Genomic DNA, 19,244 nt, shown 5'->3' with positions numbered 1-19,244 from the left:
TTAACCTAAACTCTTATGGAAGAAGGTGGTGATTTACTAAGACTATCATCATTACATTAACTCTTTGCAAGCTCTCAGGCTTTAAGGATTGGTACATTAAGTCACACCTACATAATGTTTTCGGACATCAGTTTTTGTGGTTTTTTAAATTTTTATTTTGTATCAGGATATAGCTGATTAACAAACAATGCTGTGATACTTTCAGGTGAATAGTGAAGGGACTCAGCAGTAATATAGGGGAAGGGACAGTTAGGGGGGTGGGGATGGACATGTATGCACTGCTATGTTTTAAATGGATATGCAACAAGGACCTATAGTATAGCACATGGAATTCTGCTCAGTGTTATGTGGCAGCTTGGAGGGGAGGGGAGTTTGAGCGAGAAAGAACATTAGTTTTTAATGCCCACATTGGTTTGAAGATGAGGGTCTTTTCAGAATATATAGTATAATCTTTCCATTTGGACTTCAATGAATTCTGCTTGTGATACAGGTCCTCTTCCCAGCAGGGTTTTGATGTAGTCACGGCAAGTCCATCTTGGGACGGACACGAGTGTAAAGCAGGGAATAAAAACTTGGGCTCTGGAGGCAGTTAGGCCTCCGTGTGAGTTCCAACTTCACCTCTGGGACTCTTTCACTGTGGAGAATTGCCAGATTCAGCAAATAGAAAATATGAAATGCTCAATTAAACTTGAATTTCAGATAAGTAATAAGTAATGTTTAATATATGTGTGTGTGTATACACACACAGCTGCACACACATATATACACACACACACATATACACATACATACATATACCCACACACATATGTATATGTATATATGCTGTATATGCTCAGATGTGTCTGACTCTCTGCAACTCCATGGACTCTAGTCCTCCAGGCTCCTCTGTCCGTGGGATTTTCCAGACAAGAATACTGGAGGGGGTTGCACTTTCTCCTCCAGGGGATCTTCCCAACCCATGGATTGAACTTGGTGTCCTGCATCTCCTGCGTCTCCTGCATTGGCAGGCAGATTCTTTACCACTAGCGCCACCTGGGATGTCTCATGCAAAGTTTGGGGACATACTTATGCTTGAAGAAAGTAAGTCCTTGTTTATCTGAAGTTCACATGTAACTGGCATCCTGCAGCTGGCAGCAATGTGCCTACTCTAGAGCGTTGATCTCGCTGAAATGGAGTAAATCAGACATTTCATAGGTTGTAGAGAGTTAAATAATAACATAAGTGCTCAGCATGTCGCAGCTCAATAAATGTCATCTGTCTGGATGGTGTCTTCTCGCTTGTCAGACACCCAGCCTGGCACGTCTGAAGTGGGACTGGCACTGCAAAGCGGTGTTCGCCGTCCAGACTGGAGTTCTGTTGGGAGGAGAGTCTTCTAGCCTGAGTGGTCAGAGATGTGTACCCCTGTTGTTCTAGGTTTTGGAAAAAGAATTATATAACTGAGACTAGTTCCTCTGTCTCGAAGCAGAGACAGGAAATGAAAGCCTAGATTTTTCAGGGAATAAAAGGTCAAGGACAAAATTTTAAAGGCTTTGGAATTATATTTTGGAAAAAATTTAAAAGACTTTACAACCTCCCACCTACTAACGCTGTCTTTACCCTGTCTGCCCGCGCTCCCCTCCCCCGCCTCTGTAAAGTGGGACTAGTACCCTGGGTGGTAGTGAAGAGTACACAGTGCAATACAATGCACAGGTCCCGGCACTTGCTAACTGCTCAGTGAACGTGGGTTTCTGTCGTATCTGTCTGTGATATCAACTTGCCGATTTAATTCAAAGTAAGTGATCTCCCCAGGCCCCGTGTGTCCGGGGTGGGAAATGGAACCGATGGATTCTAGGTACTTACTCTGTGTTCTGTAAAGCTGAGTGGGACAGGCACCAGCTGCACGGAACAACATCCCTCACTTATGTGTCGCTTTACGAAGTGCACATGTTTGCACGCTGATGGTTTCATTTCATCCTCTTGATTCTGTGAGGTAGATTGTTGCTATCTTATTTTCACAGGTGAAGCAACAAAGCCCTCAAGTCACATAGCTGATGGAAGGGGCCGGTGTGATGCGCTGCCCTGGGTCTGCTCCATTGCCCCGTGCTCTGTGCTTAGCCTCCCATCATAATTACGGTGTCAGGGTCAGCACCACCGAGCTCTTGTCGTCTCAACACCTGTTCTTAAAACACATGCTGTGGTCAAGACAATCTATGAGGCCTTGCAGAGACTAAAGAGAGGGAGAGGCTTGATCACACATGCAAGGAGTACAAAATATACTTTCACCTAGGTTTTTCCTCTTCATGTATCAGAGCCTTGTTGTGGCAAAGGGGCTTGCATAACACAGTGAAGGTATGAGCCATGCCATTCAGGGCCACCCAAGGTGGACAGGTCATAGTGAAGAGTTCTAACAAAACGTGGTCCACTGGAGAAGGAAATGGCAACCCACTCCAGTATTCTTGCCTGGAGAATCCCATAACAGTATGAAAAGGCAGAAAGATACAACACCAGAAGAGGAGTCCTCCAGGTTGGAAGGTGTCCAGCATGCTACTGGGGAAGAGCAGAGGGCACTTGCTAATAGCTCCAGTAAGACTGCAGTGGCTGGGCCAAAGCGGCAACAGTGCTCAGGTGTGGGTGTGTCTGGTGGTGGAAGTAAAGTCCGATGCTGTAAAGAACAGTGTTGCATAGCAACCTGCAATGTTAGGTCCATGAATCAAGTAAGTTGGACAGGGTCAAACACAGGAGATGGCAAGTTTGAACATCGACATCTAAGTGAACTAAAATGGACAGGAATGGGCGAATTTAATTCAGATGACCATTACATCTACTTCTGTGGGCAAGAATGGAATAGCCCTCATAATCTGATGCTAAAGCTGAAGCTCCAATACTTTGGCCACCTGATGCTAACTCATTGGAAAAGACCCTGAGGCTGGGAAAGATTGAGGGCAGGAGGAGAAGGGGCGACAGAGAATGAGATGGTTGGATGGCATCACCGACTCGATGGACATGAGTTTGAGCAAATTCTGGGAAATAATGGTGGACATAGGATCCTGGCAGGCTGCCGTCCATGGGGTTGCAAAGAGTCAGGCACGACTTAGCAACTGAACAACAACTAGGTTTTCAGTTGAAGAAGTAAAGCATTCGTGGCGTGGTAAACATTCAAATAGAACAGCAGCGTATTCACTGAAAACTCTCTCTCCCGCCTTGTTCCCCCAGTTGTCTTCTACACAGGAAATCGCAGGCAGTGGTTTCTTCTGTATCTTTTGAGAAACATTGTGAGAGCGCATGCAGATACACTTTTTGCACAAAGCGGGAGCATAGCAAACAGACTCTTTTGCGCCTTTGTTCCTTTAACAATGTAATCTACACACCTACCCTATTTTTAGCTTAAACGACTCCAATACTAATGGATAGCAGTCTGCCTCTGGTGCCCCTGTTGAAACTGCCTCACCCAGTTTTTTATTTGTGCTTGAGGTATGTGAAAACAGGGCATCCTTCTCTCACAGTTTAGGGAGACGATCTGAAGCACCCCCAATGTGCATGCCGGCCCCCCCAGGCCCAGTCATACCAGCCTCACCAGACCCCCCAGTCTCACCACAGCTCCTGTTGCTCTCTTCAGTCCTTCCCCCATTCAGTGCCCGGGGGGACCTTTAAATGCACAAATTAGAGCAGGTCACCCTCCTGCTAAAATCCTCCAGTGGTTGCCCAGCACACGCAGAAATGACCCTTGTTCTCTGGTTGAAAACCATGTGTGACCTGACGCCTCTTTGCCCACGGCACTACCCCCGCCCGGCCCCAGTACCCTGGCCATGCGGGCATCCTTGGCTCCCAGACCCACCCGGCTCAGCGACACCAGAGCACCCTCCCTGTGTCGCCCCATGGCTGCTCTCTCTCTCACACCCTCAGTTTCCTTGCAGGGAGGCTTTTTTAGCTATCTTGTCTAAAGCTACTTTTTGAGTTACCTTATTTGTAATTACCTTATAAGTATCTGGCAACCTCCCAGAAAATGAGAGAATCATTTTTTATCTTTTTGTTTTCTTATTCTTCTCTGTTTCTACCCTCACTGAATCTAAGTTCTATGCCCGTGTTGTTCACACTAGGCTTTCAGTACCCGTGTTAATATCTGATGACCTGACCACCTGACAGGTAGTAGAGACTGAGCTGACTTGAAAATACAACTAGTATAAAAAGTATTCACTTTTTCAAGATGAATGCTTCAAAAAAAAAAAAAAATCCTTGTTGCATATCTATTTTATTTGTTTTTTCAAAACTTTCTGACCATACCACAAGACATTTGGGATCTTAGTTCACAGCCAGGGATCAAATCTGAGCCCCCTGCATTGGAAACGTGGATTCTTAACCACCAGACTGTCAGGAAAGAAAGTTAAGTCGTTCAGTCGTGTCCCACTCTTTGTGACCCCACAGACTATAGCCTACCAGGCTCCTCCGTCCATGGGATTTTCCAGGCAAGAGTACTGGAGTGGGTTGCTGTTTCCTTCTCCAGGGGATCTTCCCAACCCAGGGATCAAACCCAGGTCTCTCGCATTGCAGGCAGATGCTTTACTGTCTGAGCCTGTCAGGAAGTCCCAAGTAAATAGTTTTAAGAGATTTATTTATGCAAGATCATTACCAGTGTTACAACTGTTATGTTATATTGTACTATTCATGTGGCAAACAAGAACTGGTCTTCTAATAGTTATAAAAAGTACTATTCTGTTTAAGTCCTTATAATACACTATATACAACACTATTATAGAAAAAAAATGCAATCTTATCATTGTGTAGTAGTTATAACAATTACTTTCCGCTGGCCTACCAGCACTTGTTAGGGTAAAATGTTTGTCGTGGTTACTGTACCCTGGAGCCCTACAGTAAGTGCAGGTCAAGCGGGCATGCCCCTGGGCAGTTGACGACACAGATGACAGACTCATGGCAGGTCAGAGGAGGTGGGAGGGCTGACCTTCAGCACAGGCACGCTGCAAACCTAAGTTTTCTCAGCTAAGAATGTAGGATCATGGATATCTTTCCTGGTGAAAACATCACTTTTAAATGAGCTGAATAACAAGTCCTGAGCGCATATAATTGAAATTAAAAGGCTATCGCATATTGAGTGCAGCACTTTCACAGCATCATCTTTTAGGATTTGAAATAGCTCAACTGGAATTCCATCACCTCCACTAGCTTTGTTTGTAGTGATGCTTTCTAAGGCCCACTTGACTTCACATTCCAGGATGTCTGGCTCTAGGTCAGTGATCACACCATCGTGATTATCTTGGTCATGAAGATCTTTTTTGTACAGTTTTCTGTGTATTCCTGCCACCTCTTCTTAGTATCTTCTGCTTCTCTAAGGTCCATACCATTTCTGTCCTTTATGGAGCCCATCTTTGCATGAAATGTTCCCTTGGAATCTCTGATTTTCTTGAAGAGATCCCTAGTCTTTCCCATTCTGTTGTTTTCCTCTATTTCTTTGCATTGATTGCTGAGGAAGGCTTTCTTATCTCTTCTTGCTCTTCTTTGGAACTCTGCATTCAGATGCTTATATCTTTGCTTTTCTCCTTTGCTTTTCCCTTCTCTTCTTTTCACAGCTATTTGTAAGGCCTCCTCAGACAGCCATTTTGCTTTTTTGCCTTTCTTTTCCATGGGGATGGTCTTGATCCCTGTCTCCTGTACAATGTCACGAACCTCCGTCCATAGTTCATCAGGCACTCTATCAGATCTAGTCCCTTAAATCTATTTCTCAATTCCACTGTAAAATCATAAGGGATTTGATTTAGGTCATACCTGAATGGTCTAGTGGTTTTCCCTACTTTCTTCAATTTAAGTCTGAATTTGGCAATGCACTCAATATGCCAGCAAATTTGGAAAACTCAGCAGTGGCCACAGGACTGGAAAAGGTCAGTTTTCATTCCAATCCCAAAGAAAGGCAATGCCAAAGAATGCTCAAACTACCGCACAATTGCACTCGTCTCACACGCTAGTCAAGTAATGCTCAAAATTCTCCAAGCCAGGCTTCAGCAATATGTGAACCGTGAACTTCCTGATGTTCAAGCTGGTTTTAGAAAAGGCAGAGGAACCAGAGATCAAATTGCCAACATCCGCTGGATCATCGAAAAAACAAGAGAGTTCCAGAAAAACATCTATTTCTGCTTTATTGACTATGCCAAAGCCTTTGACTGTGTGGATCTCAATAAACTGTGGGAAATTCTGAAAGAGATGGGAATACCAGACCACCTGACCTGCCTCTTGAGAAATTTCTATGCAGGTCAGGAAGCAACAGTTAGAACTGGACATGGAACAACAGACTGGTTCCAAATAGGAAAAAGAGGACGTCAAGGCTGTATATTGTCACCCTGCTTATTTAACTTATATGCAGGGTACATTATGAGAAACACTGGGCTGCAAGAAGCACAAGCTGGAATCAAGATTGCCAGCAGAAATATCAATAACCTCAGATATGCAGATGACACCACCCTTATGGCAGAAAGTGAAGAGGAACTCAAAAGCCTCTTGATGAAAGTGAAAGAAGAGAGTGAAAAAGTTGGCTTAAAGCTCAACATTCAGACGACAAAGATCATGGCATCTGGTCCTGTCACTTCATGGGAAATAGATGGGGAAACAGTGGGAACAGTGTCAGACTTTATTTTTTGTGCTCCAAAATCACTGCAGATGGTGATTGTAGCCATGAAATTAAAAGACGCTTACTCCTTGGAAGAAAAGTTATGACCAACCTAGATAGCATATTCAAAAGCAGAGACATTACTTTGCCAACAAAGGTCTGTCTAGTCAAGGTTATGGTTTTTCCAGTGGTCATGTATGGATGTGAGAGTTGGACTGTGAAGAAAGCTGAGTGCCGAAGAATTGATGCTTTTGAAGTGTGGTGTTGGAGGAGACTCTTGAGAGTTCCTTGGACTGCAAGGAGATCCAACCAGTCCATTCTGAAGGAGATCAGCCCTGGGATTTCTTTGGAAGGAATGATGCGAAAGCTGGAACTCCAGTACTTTGGCCACCTCATGCGAAGAGTTGACTCATTGGAAAAGACTCTGATGCTGGGAGGGATTGGGGGCAGGAGGAGAAGGGGACGACAGAGGATGAGATGGCTGATGGCATCACCGACTCGATGGATGTGAGTCTGAGTGAACTCCGGGAGTTGGTGATGGACAGGGAGGCCTGGCGTGCTGCGATTCATGGGGTCACAAAGAGTCGGACGCGACTGAGCAAATGAACTGAACTGAACTGAACTGAAAATGCTATAGAATGAAAGATTGTGAATAACATTGTATTTAAGTTAGTAAACTCTAACATCTAGTAAGTTTTTAACAACAAAGCATTTATCGAAGTTGTAAAATATGTTTCTCAGTCAATTTACATTAACCTAAGTCATTTATGGATGTGAGAGTTGGACTGTGAAGAAAGCTGAGTGCCAAGGAATTGATGCTTTTGAAGTGTGGTGTTGGAGAAGACTCTTGAGAGTTCCTTCGACCGCAAGGAGATCCAACCAGTCCATCCTAAAGGAGATCAGCCCTGGGTGTTCTTTGGAAGGAATGATGCTAAAGCTGAAGCTCCAGTACTTTGGCCACCTCATGTGAAGAGTTGACTCATTGGAAAAGACCCTGATGCTGGGAGGAATTGGGGGCAGGAGGAGAAGGGGACGACAGAGGATGAGATGGCTGGATGGCATCACTGACTCGATGGATGTGAGTCTGAGTGAACTCCGGCAGTTGGTGATGGACAGGGAGGCCTGATGTGCTGTGATTCATGGGGTCGCAAAGAGTCAGACACGACTGAGCGACTGAACTGAACTGAACTGAAAGCATTACATGTATGCTGCATATATTCTGTGCTGCAATATGTATGTATATGTCAGTGTTGCATTGTGATTGGGGCAGGTACAGGCACAGACTGGCTTCAGGCCCTCAGCTCTGCTGTGTGATCCTCGACAGGATTACTTAACCATTAACAGCGTTAGGTGTGTCATTTCAAAGAGTAGGGATAATAATACCGCATTAATACAGTTGCTGTGAGGTTAAATGGAAGCAGCTGTCTTTGCTCCGTGCCTCATGAAACACGGCCTCATAGACAGCTGTATTATCATCATCACTGGGGCATCAGTACTGAGAAATGGCTTGAACATTATCACAGAGGTACAGAAATCTCTCAAGTGAAGGATCACATACTTGAAGTGTCAGTTTCCAATCACAAACCAGGACGTTTTGCTGTTGTCTGTTCTCTATCTAGGACTCCCATTGTTCCTTCCTGCAGTTTTTTAATAATTTCATTCCTATCCGAATTTCAGCCCCGATGGAATAACACGGTTACTCTGCCCACAGTGGGCTTCAGCCCCGACAACTGACACTTCAAGTAACACACGTTTACTCTGGCCCAGAGTGGGGTGGTGGTGTTGTTGCTCTTTTTGTTGTCACACTTGAAAGTTCGTGAGCCTTGTATAATTTATACTTCTAGCTACTTCTGAAAAACAACCAGAGCCAGCCACAGTGAACCCACATGCCTACCTGGGTAAAGCCGGGCTATAGCTGGGGGTCCCCTGCCTCTTGGGGTGTCTCTCCCTGGCTCCTGCACTCATCCATGTGACCTGCTTACTGATGAGGCTTAGTCAGGTTTTTATATTGGACCAGCGTTTAGACTTGATATTCAAATTAACTCATTAGGATATGTTCACAGGTTTTTTTGTTAAATTGAGGTGTGACTGACATATAATATTACATTAGTTTCAGAACTACAACGATTTGGTCTTTACATGCATCATGAAATGATCACTGTCTACAAAATATTTTTTTTCTTGCGATGAGGACTTTTAAAATCTACTCTGTTAGCAAGCTTTTGAATATGCAATACAGTATCATTAACTCTAGTCACCATGCGGCACGCACCTCCCCATGACATTTATGTTAGGGCTGGAAGGTTGTACCTTTCAACCCCCTTTGCTCATTTCTCCCAGTCCCCAATCCCCACCCACCCTTTGGCCAATCCTACCTATCTTTTCTCTGTAAGAACTTGCAGGTTTTGTGTGGTTTTGTTTTGTTTTAGTTTCCATGATATGATATCACATGGTATTCATCCTTCTGACTCATTTCACTTAGAATAATACGCAGAAAGTTCATCCATCTTGTTGCAAATGGTGAGATTTCATTTTTTATGGATGAAATATTTTCTGGTGTGTGTGTGTGTGTATATATGGTTTTCCAGGTGACTCAGTGGTAAAGAATCCATCTGCCATCACAGTAGACACAGGAGAAATGGGTTCAATCCCTGTTGGAAATGGCAACCCATTCCAGTATTCTTGGCTGGAAAATTCCATGGACAGAGGAGCCTGGCAGACTACAGTCCATGGGGTCATAAAGAGTCAGACATGGCTGACCACACACATGTGCACACGCACACGTGCGCGCGTGCGCGCACACACACACACACACACCCATAGGGAGAGAGAGAGAGTAGTTCTTATCCATTCATGGACATGTGCATTGTTTCTGTGTCTTCAATATTATAAATATTATAAATAATGCTGCAGTACACATAGGGGTCCATGTATCTTTTCAATATATGTTATAATTAGTGTTTTTGTTTCCTTGGGTAAATACCCAGACATGTGATTGCAGGATCACCTGAGAGTTCCAGTTTTAATTTTTCTCAGGAACTCCATACTGTTTTCCGTATTGGCTGCATCAGTTAGCATTCCTGCCAGTAGGGCACAAGGGTTCCCCTTTCTCCACATCTCTGCCACCACTGGTTATTTCTTTTCTTTGGATGATAGCCATTCTGACAGGTCTCAAGTGATGTCTCACTCTGGTTCTGATTTGCATTTCCTTGAAGATTAGTGATACTGAGTATATTTTCATTTTTTTGATTTTTGTTTGCCTGTTGGTCATCTCTATGTCTTCTTTGGAAAAAAAAAAAATGTCTATTCAGATTCCCTGCCCATATTTTAATTGACTTCTTTGTTTCTTTGTGATTGAGTTGTGTGAATTCACGGTGTATTTTAGATATTGACTCCTCATTGGACATATGGTTGGCAAATATTCTCTCCCATTCGGTGCATTGCTGTTTCATTTTGATGATTTCCTTTCCTGTGCAGAAGCTTTTTAGTTTGAGCAATCTCACTGATTTACTTTTGCTTTTGTTGCCTTTACTTTTAGTGTCAAATCTAGAAAATCATCACCAAGACCAACATCAAGGAGTTACTGCCTGTGTTTTCTTCTAGGAGTGTTATGGTTTTAGGTCTTACATTCAGATCTTTAATCCATTTGGAGTTAAATGTTGTGTCTGGTGTAAATCACTGTCCCATTCCATTCTTCTGCATGTGGCTGCTCAGTTGTCCTAACACCATTTATTGAAGAGACTGTCCTTGCCCCACTGTATAGTCAAGGCTCCTCTGTCGCAAGTCAGTTGACCGTACGTGTGTGGGCTTACTCTGGCCCTCTGTCCTGTTCCACTGATCGGGATGTCTGTTTTTCTGTCACTGTCATATGGTTTTAATTGCTATAGCTTTGTAATATACTTTGAAATCAGGGAGCATAATGCCTCTAGCTTTTTTGTCCTTTCGCAAAATTTCTTTCGCTACTTGGGGTCTTCTGCAGTTCCACACAAAGTCGAGGATTGTTTATTTCTGTGAAAAATGCCACTGGAATTTTGATAGGTAGTACATTGAATCTGTAGGTTGCTTTGGGTTTTATATCACACTTTAATGATATTCATTCTTCTAATCCACGAATACAGAAAGTCTTTCAGTTTATTTGGTCATCTTCAGTTCTTTTCATGAGTTTCTTATAATACAGGTTTTTCACTTCATTAAATGTATTCCTAGACATTTTATTCTTAAAGATGACATTATAAATGTCATGCTTTCTTCATTTTTCTTTCTGATAGTTCATTATTAGTGTTTAGAAATCAACAGATTTTTGTATATTGATTTCATATCCTGCAACTTTATTGAATTTTTAAGCTAGTTTTAAAAATTTAACTAGTTTTTTTTTGTAGAGTCTAAGGTTTTCTATATATAATATCATGTTATCTCCAAGTAGTGACAGTTTTACATCTTTTCCAGTTTAAATTCCTTTTATTTCCTTCTCTTGGCTAATTTCTCTGGCCAGGAATTCCAATATGATGTTGAATAAAAACAGTAAGAGTGGACATCCTTGTCTTGTTCCTGACATTAGAACAAAAGCTCTCAGTTTTCTAATGTAAATTGTTGCAACCACTATGGGTATTAGCTGTGGGATTGTCATATATGGCTGTTTTTTGTTGAGGGATATGTTTACAGTATTAACAGGGGGAAATTATTTCTACTGAAATTTTTGCTCACCAGGGAGTTTAGTACAAATAATAAATCATTATGTTGTGTACTTGAACCTAATGTTGTATGTCACTTATGTTGTTGTTCAATCACTGTCATGTCCGACTCTGTGACCCCATGGATTGTAGCAGGCCCAACTCCTCTCTCCTCCATTATCTCCCAGAGTTTGCTCAGATTCGTGTCTGTTGAGATGGTGATGCTATCTGACCATCTCATCCTCTGCTGCCCCCTTATCCTTTTGCCTTCAATCTTTCCCAGCATCAGGGTCTTTTCCAGTGAGTTGGCTCTTCGCATCAGTTGGTCAAAGTATCAGAGCTTCAACTTCAGCATCAGTCCTTCCAATGAATATTCAGGACTGACTTCCTTTAGGATGGACTGATTTTATCTCCTTGCAGTCCAGCAGACTCTCAAATGTCTTCTCCACCACCACAATTTGAAAGCATCAATTCTTTGGCACTCAGCTTTCCCTATGGTCCATCTCTCACATCTGTACATGACTACTGGAAAAACCATAGCTTTGACTATACAGACCTTTGTCAGCAGAGTGATGTCTCTGCTTTTTAATATGCTTTCTAGGTTTGGCAATTATGCCTTGATTTAAAAAAATGGAACATAGTGGGTATTTTGTATTTAAATGCATTTATACTTTGTTTTTTGTTTTTTTTGTTTGTTTTTTTTTAATTTGGCTTTAAGATGAATTTAATCAGTTGTACTTTATTTTTTTATTTTTTTTTGTTGTTCTTTTTTTTTAATTTTATTTTATTTTTAAACTTTACATAATTGGAATAATGTTATTCAACCTTACTTAAGACACAGCAGCCATATATATAATTGAAACACTTTGTTGTACACATGAAAATAACACAATATTGTACACTAACTATATTCCAAGATAAAATAAAAGTTAAATTTAAGAAAATAAAAAGACACAGCAGACAGTCAAGTGGAAGGTAATCTTAAGGTGTACAAAAGACATTTTAGGAGGAAAGTGCTCTGTGTAAATACTCATGACATCTTATTGACGAATTCTACCCTCATAATGAATTAAATGAAAAAATACACGTGCATGTGTGTGTGTGTGTGTATTTATGTATGTATGTAAGGGTTTGGAGGACTGTGTCGCATAAATGATAATTAGAAGTTGCATCTTCATTCCCTCTCAGGTTTGGTTTAGTACACCTCCAGAGCTGCTCATCAAATCTTGTGGGAGGTGTGCGTGTTTAGAATTATCTTTGGCTGCATCCCCCCACCCCCGCCTTTGGTGATAATAAAGTTTGATCAGGGTATGTGAGTGTTGGATGCATTTTCGAAACAGATTTTCCTTTAGTAATCATTTATTGTAAAGCATTAAAAAGATTCAGGAAAATCCCTTTGTAATTTTGTCATTGAAAAGGATAAGGATTAGATTTGTTTCAATATATATATATACACACACACATATACATATTCACATACAAAGAGGACTTTGGCTTCTGGTATAACAGGTTTGTTGAATTTTACAAGATCCTCTATAATAAATTTTTGTTGTGTGATGTACAGCTGACAGAGTTACAAGAATATTCCAATTTGAAACTGAGTTATCTCTTCAAGCAAAATATTCTCAAGAGCAAAACATTTGAAAAAATTGATCTAGGGCAGAATTGAATTTATTTGACATTTTCTAGTTGCCTAGATATCATTTTCTACCTTTATGAATAGATAGTTTTTTATCTTTAACAATTGTTAAATTTCTCTGGTTAGTATTGTGTGTGTTAGTATATAAAGAACCATTATGATCTGTCTCTTCTCAAAAACCCACACTTGTGGGTTCAAAGTGGCTCTTACAAGTAGTAGAATCCACTTAAAGACACTTACAGCAAGAGTCTCCTGAGGCTGGAGCCAGACATTGACCTCTGTACGTGCAGCCTCAAGAGACATTAACTATATAATAGATTGTCCTACTTCTTCAGTAAATTTGAGTTCTTCGAAAAGAGCATTCAATTTACAATACGGTCTTTGTGTCTTGATTTACCCCTTATTTTCTTTTGCTGTTTTACCATTTCTATATTTGATGACATGATAATTTCTGTATTTGATGTCCTGATAATGATGAAATGTGTCCTACATTTTATTAGCTACCCAGTAGTTAAACTGACTACTATAGCCACACTGAAGAAATCCCGTGGAGTCCATCAAGACGTGGCTAAAGATGCACGTATTGCATCTTTAAGTCTTAAGTAACATAAAATCTGTAACCAAGCATCTATGTCCTCAATTGCAGCGAGTTTTGCTAGAAAGGGGCTTTACTACCTGTGTGCAGTCTTTCTGATTACACACACGTAGACTGCCTGTCCCACTTAGGCCAGACATGTTAAAGGCAGAAAATGGTCCACAAGGCAGTTCTGCTCTGCTCTGCTACCCGGGGAGCATCCTGACCCTGCCATTTCCTCATTTGGAAGATGAGTTGTTTGATAGCGTCTCATCCTGCTTTTCCCATCTTAAAGTAAATGAGATGAGTCTAATAAGTCCAAATCGCTCTTTAAAAAAAATGCTCCAACTCCTTTGTACTGTTATTTGCACATAGTCACCCTTTCTTCAGTGCGGTTTGCAGTTTTGGTTTTATGTCTTAGAGATGCTCTTGTGTTTTCTTACGTTATAAACATCTTACTCAAAATTAAGAAGCTAGAGGTGTGAAGTAGTTTTTTCTTAGGTTAGTTGTCTTAGTGGAACAACTTGATTACAAAAAGTTTAATGTGTTGATACCAGAGGTGGGAGCCTGGTGAGGCGGTCTCATATGCTGTCTTGTCTATGACATTGTTATTGTCAAGGCTCTAAGAGAACTTTCTGTCTCCCCCTCCACCACTTCAAACATCAGGGTAACACTCACTAACTGTAAGGCAGAATTATGAGGTGAGACCAATACAAGCTGCCTAAGTCATCGATATAAAAACTCTGAAATTACTCTGAGATAGTTTCCTGTAACTGAGCTTCAGTCTCCCTTCCATTTCTCTTGTTCATTAAGTTGTTATGAAAACTGTTATACCTAGTCCATTAATGAAAAGGTATGAATTGCATCTTAAGTAACGTAAAATCTGTAACCAAGCATTCCAAAGGCAGTTTGGAAGTTGCAGTTTCCAAAGTAATGAAGCTATATGACCATATTTTGAATAAGACAAATAGACTACATGATGTAATTTTAGTTGATCCTATGTTTTACTGTGGTAGAACGTAGCCTGGTGTTGTGTGTTATAGTTATGAAAGACGTGTTCTGCTTCATGGACGTCTCTGTGCATCTCTGACTGCTGCCTGCCCTGTGTCTTTCGCTCACCTGTGTCTTCCTCGTTTCTGCAGCACCAACAGGATGACCTGTGAGGGCCCTGGGAGCCGCAGGCTGACTCAGTCAAGCCTTTCGGCTTTTGTCATTTGCTGAGTTACAAATGTAGAACAGGATGAAGAGAGTAATTCCATCTTGTTTTCTCTCCTTCCAGGCTCTGTACAACTCAATCAAGAATGAGAAGCTCGAATGGGCAGTGTGAGTATGCTGCATGTCAGCCTGTTAGTGAATGGACTGCGTGCTCTTTTCTCAATGTCTTTCTTTGTGCCTCATCAGTGATTCTGGAGAAGGATTAATTGCACAGCCAGTTCTCATTTTACACCACCGGTGTCTTATCCTCTCTGTATAAGACACGTAAACCCTGAGTATTCCATGTCTTTTTCTTGGTGCTAGCATGCTTCTATTCTTATTTTAAACTGTTTGCTATGCCTATGTACAATTATTTATCTTTTTATTTAAAAAAAATGGCATTCAGAAAGAAAATAAAGAGTAAAGTAGGTAAAAAATTCCAAAATTTTTTCCAAAATCTAATACACACGATGTGAGTACCATACACTTATTCTAATTATCTCCTTCATATCATTATAGATCAAGATTTTCTAATCCTGTTTCCTATGACACTAATTATAGCAGGATATTGATAGCAAGCTTTGAGAAGTGTGGTACTTGTATGTAATGAAGTCCACAGAAAGAATAGCAGCAGCAATGCAAGAAGTAGCATTTCCTGAAAGATTTTGACAATTGTCTAAGTTTAGACAATAGTTATAGGAAAGGTGCTGCTGCAAAATGTGTAGGATAATATTCACTTGCATAGGAGGAACCTTGGTGCTCTTTTATTTTATTTTTATTGAAGTATACTTGATGTCCAATATTATATAAATTACAGGTATACAACATAGTGATTCACAGTTTTTAGAGGGTATATTCCATTCATAGTTATTAAGTTCTGGCTGTATTCCCCATGTGTACAATGTATCCATGCAGCTTATTTTGTACCTAGTAGTTTGTACCTCCTAATCTTCTCCCCTTGTATTGTCCCTCCCATCTTCCCTCTCCCCACTGGTTTGTTTTCTACATCTATGAATCTGCTTCCTTCTTGCTGTAGTTAGTAGTTTGCTATATTTTTTAGATTCCACATTTGAGTGGTATCACACAGTATTTGTCTTTCTCTCTCTGACTTGTCACTTAGCATACTCCCCTCGTGGTCCATCCATGTTGCTGCAAATGGAAAATTTCATTCTGTATATGGCTGAGTAGCATTCCATTGTGTATATACATCACATCTTCTTTATCCATTCATTGGTTGATAGACACTTAGGTTGCTTCCACATCTTGGAAGTTGTAAATAGTGCTGCTAGAAACATTGGAGTGCATATGTCTTTTTGGATTAGTGCTTTTTCCCCAGATATTTACCCAGCAGTGGGATTGCTGAGTCATATGGACATTCTAGCTTTAGTTTCTTGGGAAATCTCCATACTGTCCTCACAGTGGCAGCTCCAGTTTACATTCCCACCAGCAGTGTCTGAGGGTTCCCTTTTTTCCACATCCTCACCAGCATTTGTTATTTGTGTTCTTTTTGATAACAACCATTCTCACAGCTGTGAAGTGATATCTCATTGTGACTTTGATTTGCATTTCCCATATGATTAGTGATGTTAACCATTTTTTCATGTGCCTCTTGGCCATCTGCATATTCTCTTTGGAAAAATGTCTATTTGGGTCTTCTGTCCATTTTTTTATCATTTGCAAATATTTTCTCCCATTCAGTAGGTTGTCTTTGTGTTTTCTCAGTGGTTTGTTTTGCTATGCAAAACCTTTTAAGTTTAAAGGCTTCACTTGTTTATTTTTGCTTTTATTTCTTTAACCTTAGGAGATGGATACAAAAAAAAATATTGCTATGGTTTATGTCAAAGAATGTTCTGCCTATGTTTTCTTCTAGGAGTTTTATAGTATCTAGTCTTCCATTGAGGTCTTTAATCCCAACATCGACTTTATTTTTTTATATGGTGTTCAAATGTTCTAATTTCATTCTTTTACATATAGCTGTCCAGTTTTCACAGCCCCACTTATTGAAAGGACTGTCTTTTCTCTATTATATATTCTTACCTCCTTTGTCATAGATTAACTGACCCTAAGTGTGTGGGTTTATTTCTGGGTTTCTGTCATGTTCCATTGGTCTATGTATCTGTTTTTGTGCTGGTACCATACTGTTTTGATTACTGTAGCTTTGTAGTGTCGTCTGAAGCCAGGAAGTGTGATTCCCTAGTTCTGTTCTTCTTTCTCAAGATTGTTTTGTCTGTGTGGGCTCTTTCATGTTTCTATATAAGCTTTAAAATTATTTTTTTCGGAAAAAAATTATTCTAGTTTTGTAAAAAAAAAAAAAAAAATGCCATTATTATTTTGACAGGATTTACATTGAATCTGTAGATTGTCTCGGGTAGTATGATCATTTTAACAATAGTGACCCTTCCAGGCTAAGAACATGGTGTATCTTTGCATTTGTTTGTGTCATCTTCAGTTCCTTTCACCATATCTCATGCTTTTCCAACTACAGGTCTTCTACTTCCTTAGGTAGCTTTATTCATAGGTTTCTGACTGGGTTCCATGGAGCCCTAGGGTCCAGGGAGATGTTTAGGACCTCCCTAGGTGATGTGAGTGAGGGGAAAGGGAAGTATGACAGGGACCCACTTCTGCCTCACACAAGCATCACACCTACTTCAAATAAACAAAGTAGCCCCATTTTTATCTTTTTAAAATATATAGAGTTCTACTGAATATTACTTTTCTCAAGTAATCCATACTGAAGAAAAATTTTTTGAAAAGTGCAGCCCAGTATTCCCATTTCATGTACTAGGTAAATGGAGCCGAGAAGCGTTTATTAACAAATCCAGAGTCACAGAGCTAGTGTAGGGACAAAGCCAGGGTGTGTGTTTCTAGCAATCCTGGCTCCCCTTGGCAGTACCATGCTGCCTCACTTCTCTGTAGCCACACACTCTTTTTCATTATCATTATTATTTATTTTTTAATTGAAAGAAAATTGCTTTATAATATTGTATTGTTCTCTGCCATACATCAACATGAATCAGCCATAGGTATATGTATGTCTGGGCTTCCCTGGTAGCTCAGCTGGTAAAGAATTTGCCTGCAGTACAGAAGACCCTGGTTCAATTCCTGGGTTGGAAAGATCCCCTGGAGAAGGGATAGGCTACCCACTCCAGTATTCATGGGCTTCCCTGGTGGCTCAGATGGTAAAGAATCCACCTGCAAGGTGGGAGACCTGGGTTCAGTCCCTGCTTTGGGAAGATCCCCTGGAGGAGGGCATGGCTATCCACTCCAGTATTCTTGCCTGGAGAATCCCATGGACAGAGGAGCCTGGGGGGCTACACAGTCCATGGGGTCACAAAGAGTCGTACACGACTGAGCAACTAAGCACAGCACATACATATGTCTCCTCCCTCTTGAACCTCCCTCCCACCTCCCACCCCCTCCCACCCTTCTAGATTGTCACAGAGCACCAGTTTGAGCTCCCTGCATTATACAGCAAATTCCCACTGGCCATCTGTTGTACATATAATAATGCATATGTTTCAGTGCTCCTCTCTCAATTCGTCCCGCCCTCTCCTTCCTCCACTGTGTCCACAAGCCTGTTCTATGTCTGCATCTCCACTGCTGCCCTGCAAATAGGTTCATCAGTACCATAGAACATAGATTCCATGTTAATACATGATATTTGTTTTTCTCTTTCTTACTTACTTCACTGTGTTTAATAGGCTCTAGGTTCATCCACCTCATTAGAACTGACTTAAATGCGTTTCTTTTTGTGTCTGTAGCCACATACTCTTAGCAAATCTTTGCTAGGCAGGGATCACATCTGAATGTATATTAAGAGAGATTTATGTTAAATTTATAGTCTCATGAAATGCTTCTAGAATTACTGGTCATTCATCTATTCCACAAACAACCTTTGAAGCAGCTGTTTCTGTGCCTGGCCCTGTGGTAAAACCAAGATACACATTTGAAAAAGACAGAGGTTCTCTACCTAACAAGAACGTAACATGGGGGCAACTGGAGTGGGTGGACTGTACCCGGACAAACACATAAAAGCAGTAGTGAGGAATACAGTCAGCCAGGTGCCTGTGGAAGGGCTCGGCTCCCTCCTGCAGGACAAGCACTGTTTCTTCCCCACTTCCTTTGTGAGGTTGTTCTTAATTCATAAAGCGTCTTTGTACCAGGCAGTATGCTGGAAATTTACAGAAAAGAAAAGGCATTAAGACATTTTCCTTGGCCTTAAGAAATCTTACAGCCTAATAGACAAACGTGTATTTATTTTTACTTATTTACTTATTTTTTTAAATGAGGGGTGGTTACTCTTTCTGATTTGGATGGGATGGTAAGGTGAGTTGAAGTGGATAAGAGGCACTTATAACTTAAGTTAGAATTGCTTAAAATTTAGCTACCAGTGGACCTTCAGAGAATATAGCAATTAATAGAAAAGGGAAAATAAAATAAGTGCAGTATCATTCAGAAGGAAAATGAATGGTCTTCTTCTACTTTGGACCTTCATATGTACTGCTCTTATTGTATTTAGGATACAATACAATATGTAATTGTAAGAAGCATTAAAAATTCATGAATGCAGCT

The 19,244-nt window shown here is 40.9% G+C and overlaps 1 protein-coding gene across 10 annotated transcripts in view; it reads left to right on the top strand.

Annotated features, from left to right (window-relative positions):
• PSD3 (pleckstrin and Sec7 domain containing 3) overlaps window positions 1-19,244 on the top strand; it is a 610,137-nt gene that overhangs the window by 464,025 nt on the left and 126,868 nt on the right. For all 10 annotated transcript variants that reach the window (XM_044925847.2, XM_025293130.3, XM_044925868.2 and 7 more), the window contains one exon: window positions 14,758-14,801. In XM_044925847.2, the coding sequence (XP_044781782.2) occupies window positions 14,758-14,801 (44 nt within the window). The remainder of the gene's footprint in view (window positions 1-14,757; window positions 14,802-19,244) is intronic.

Source organism: Bubalus bubalis, chromosome 1, assembly GCF_019923935.1.
Source record: "Bubalus bubalis isolate 160015118507 breed Murrah chromosome 1, NDDB_SH_1, whole genome shotgun sequence".
In the NCBI taxonomy this organism is placed as follows: domain Eukaryota; kingdom Metazoa; phylum Chordata; class Mammalia; order Artiodactyla; family Bovidae; genus Bubalus; species Bubalus bubalis.
The sequence above is the reverse complement of the archived record's forward strand: the minus strand, read 5'-3'. Positions and strand labels throughout refer to the sequence as shown.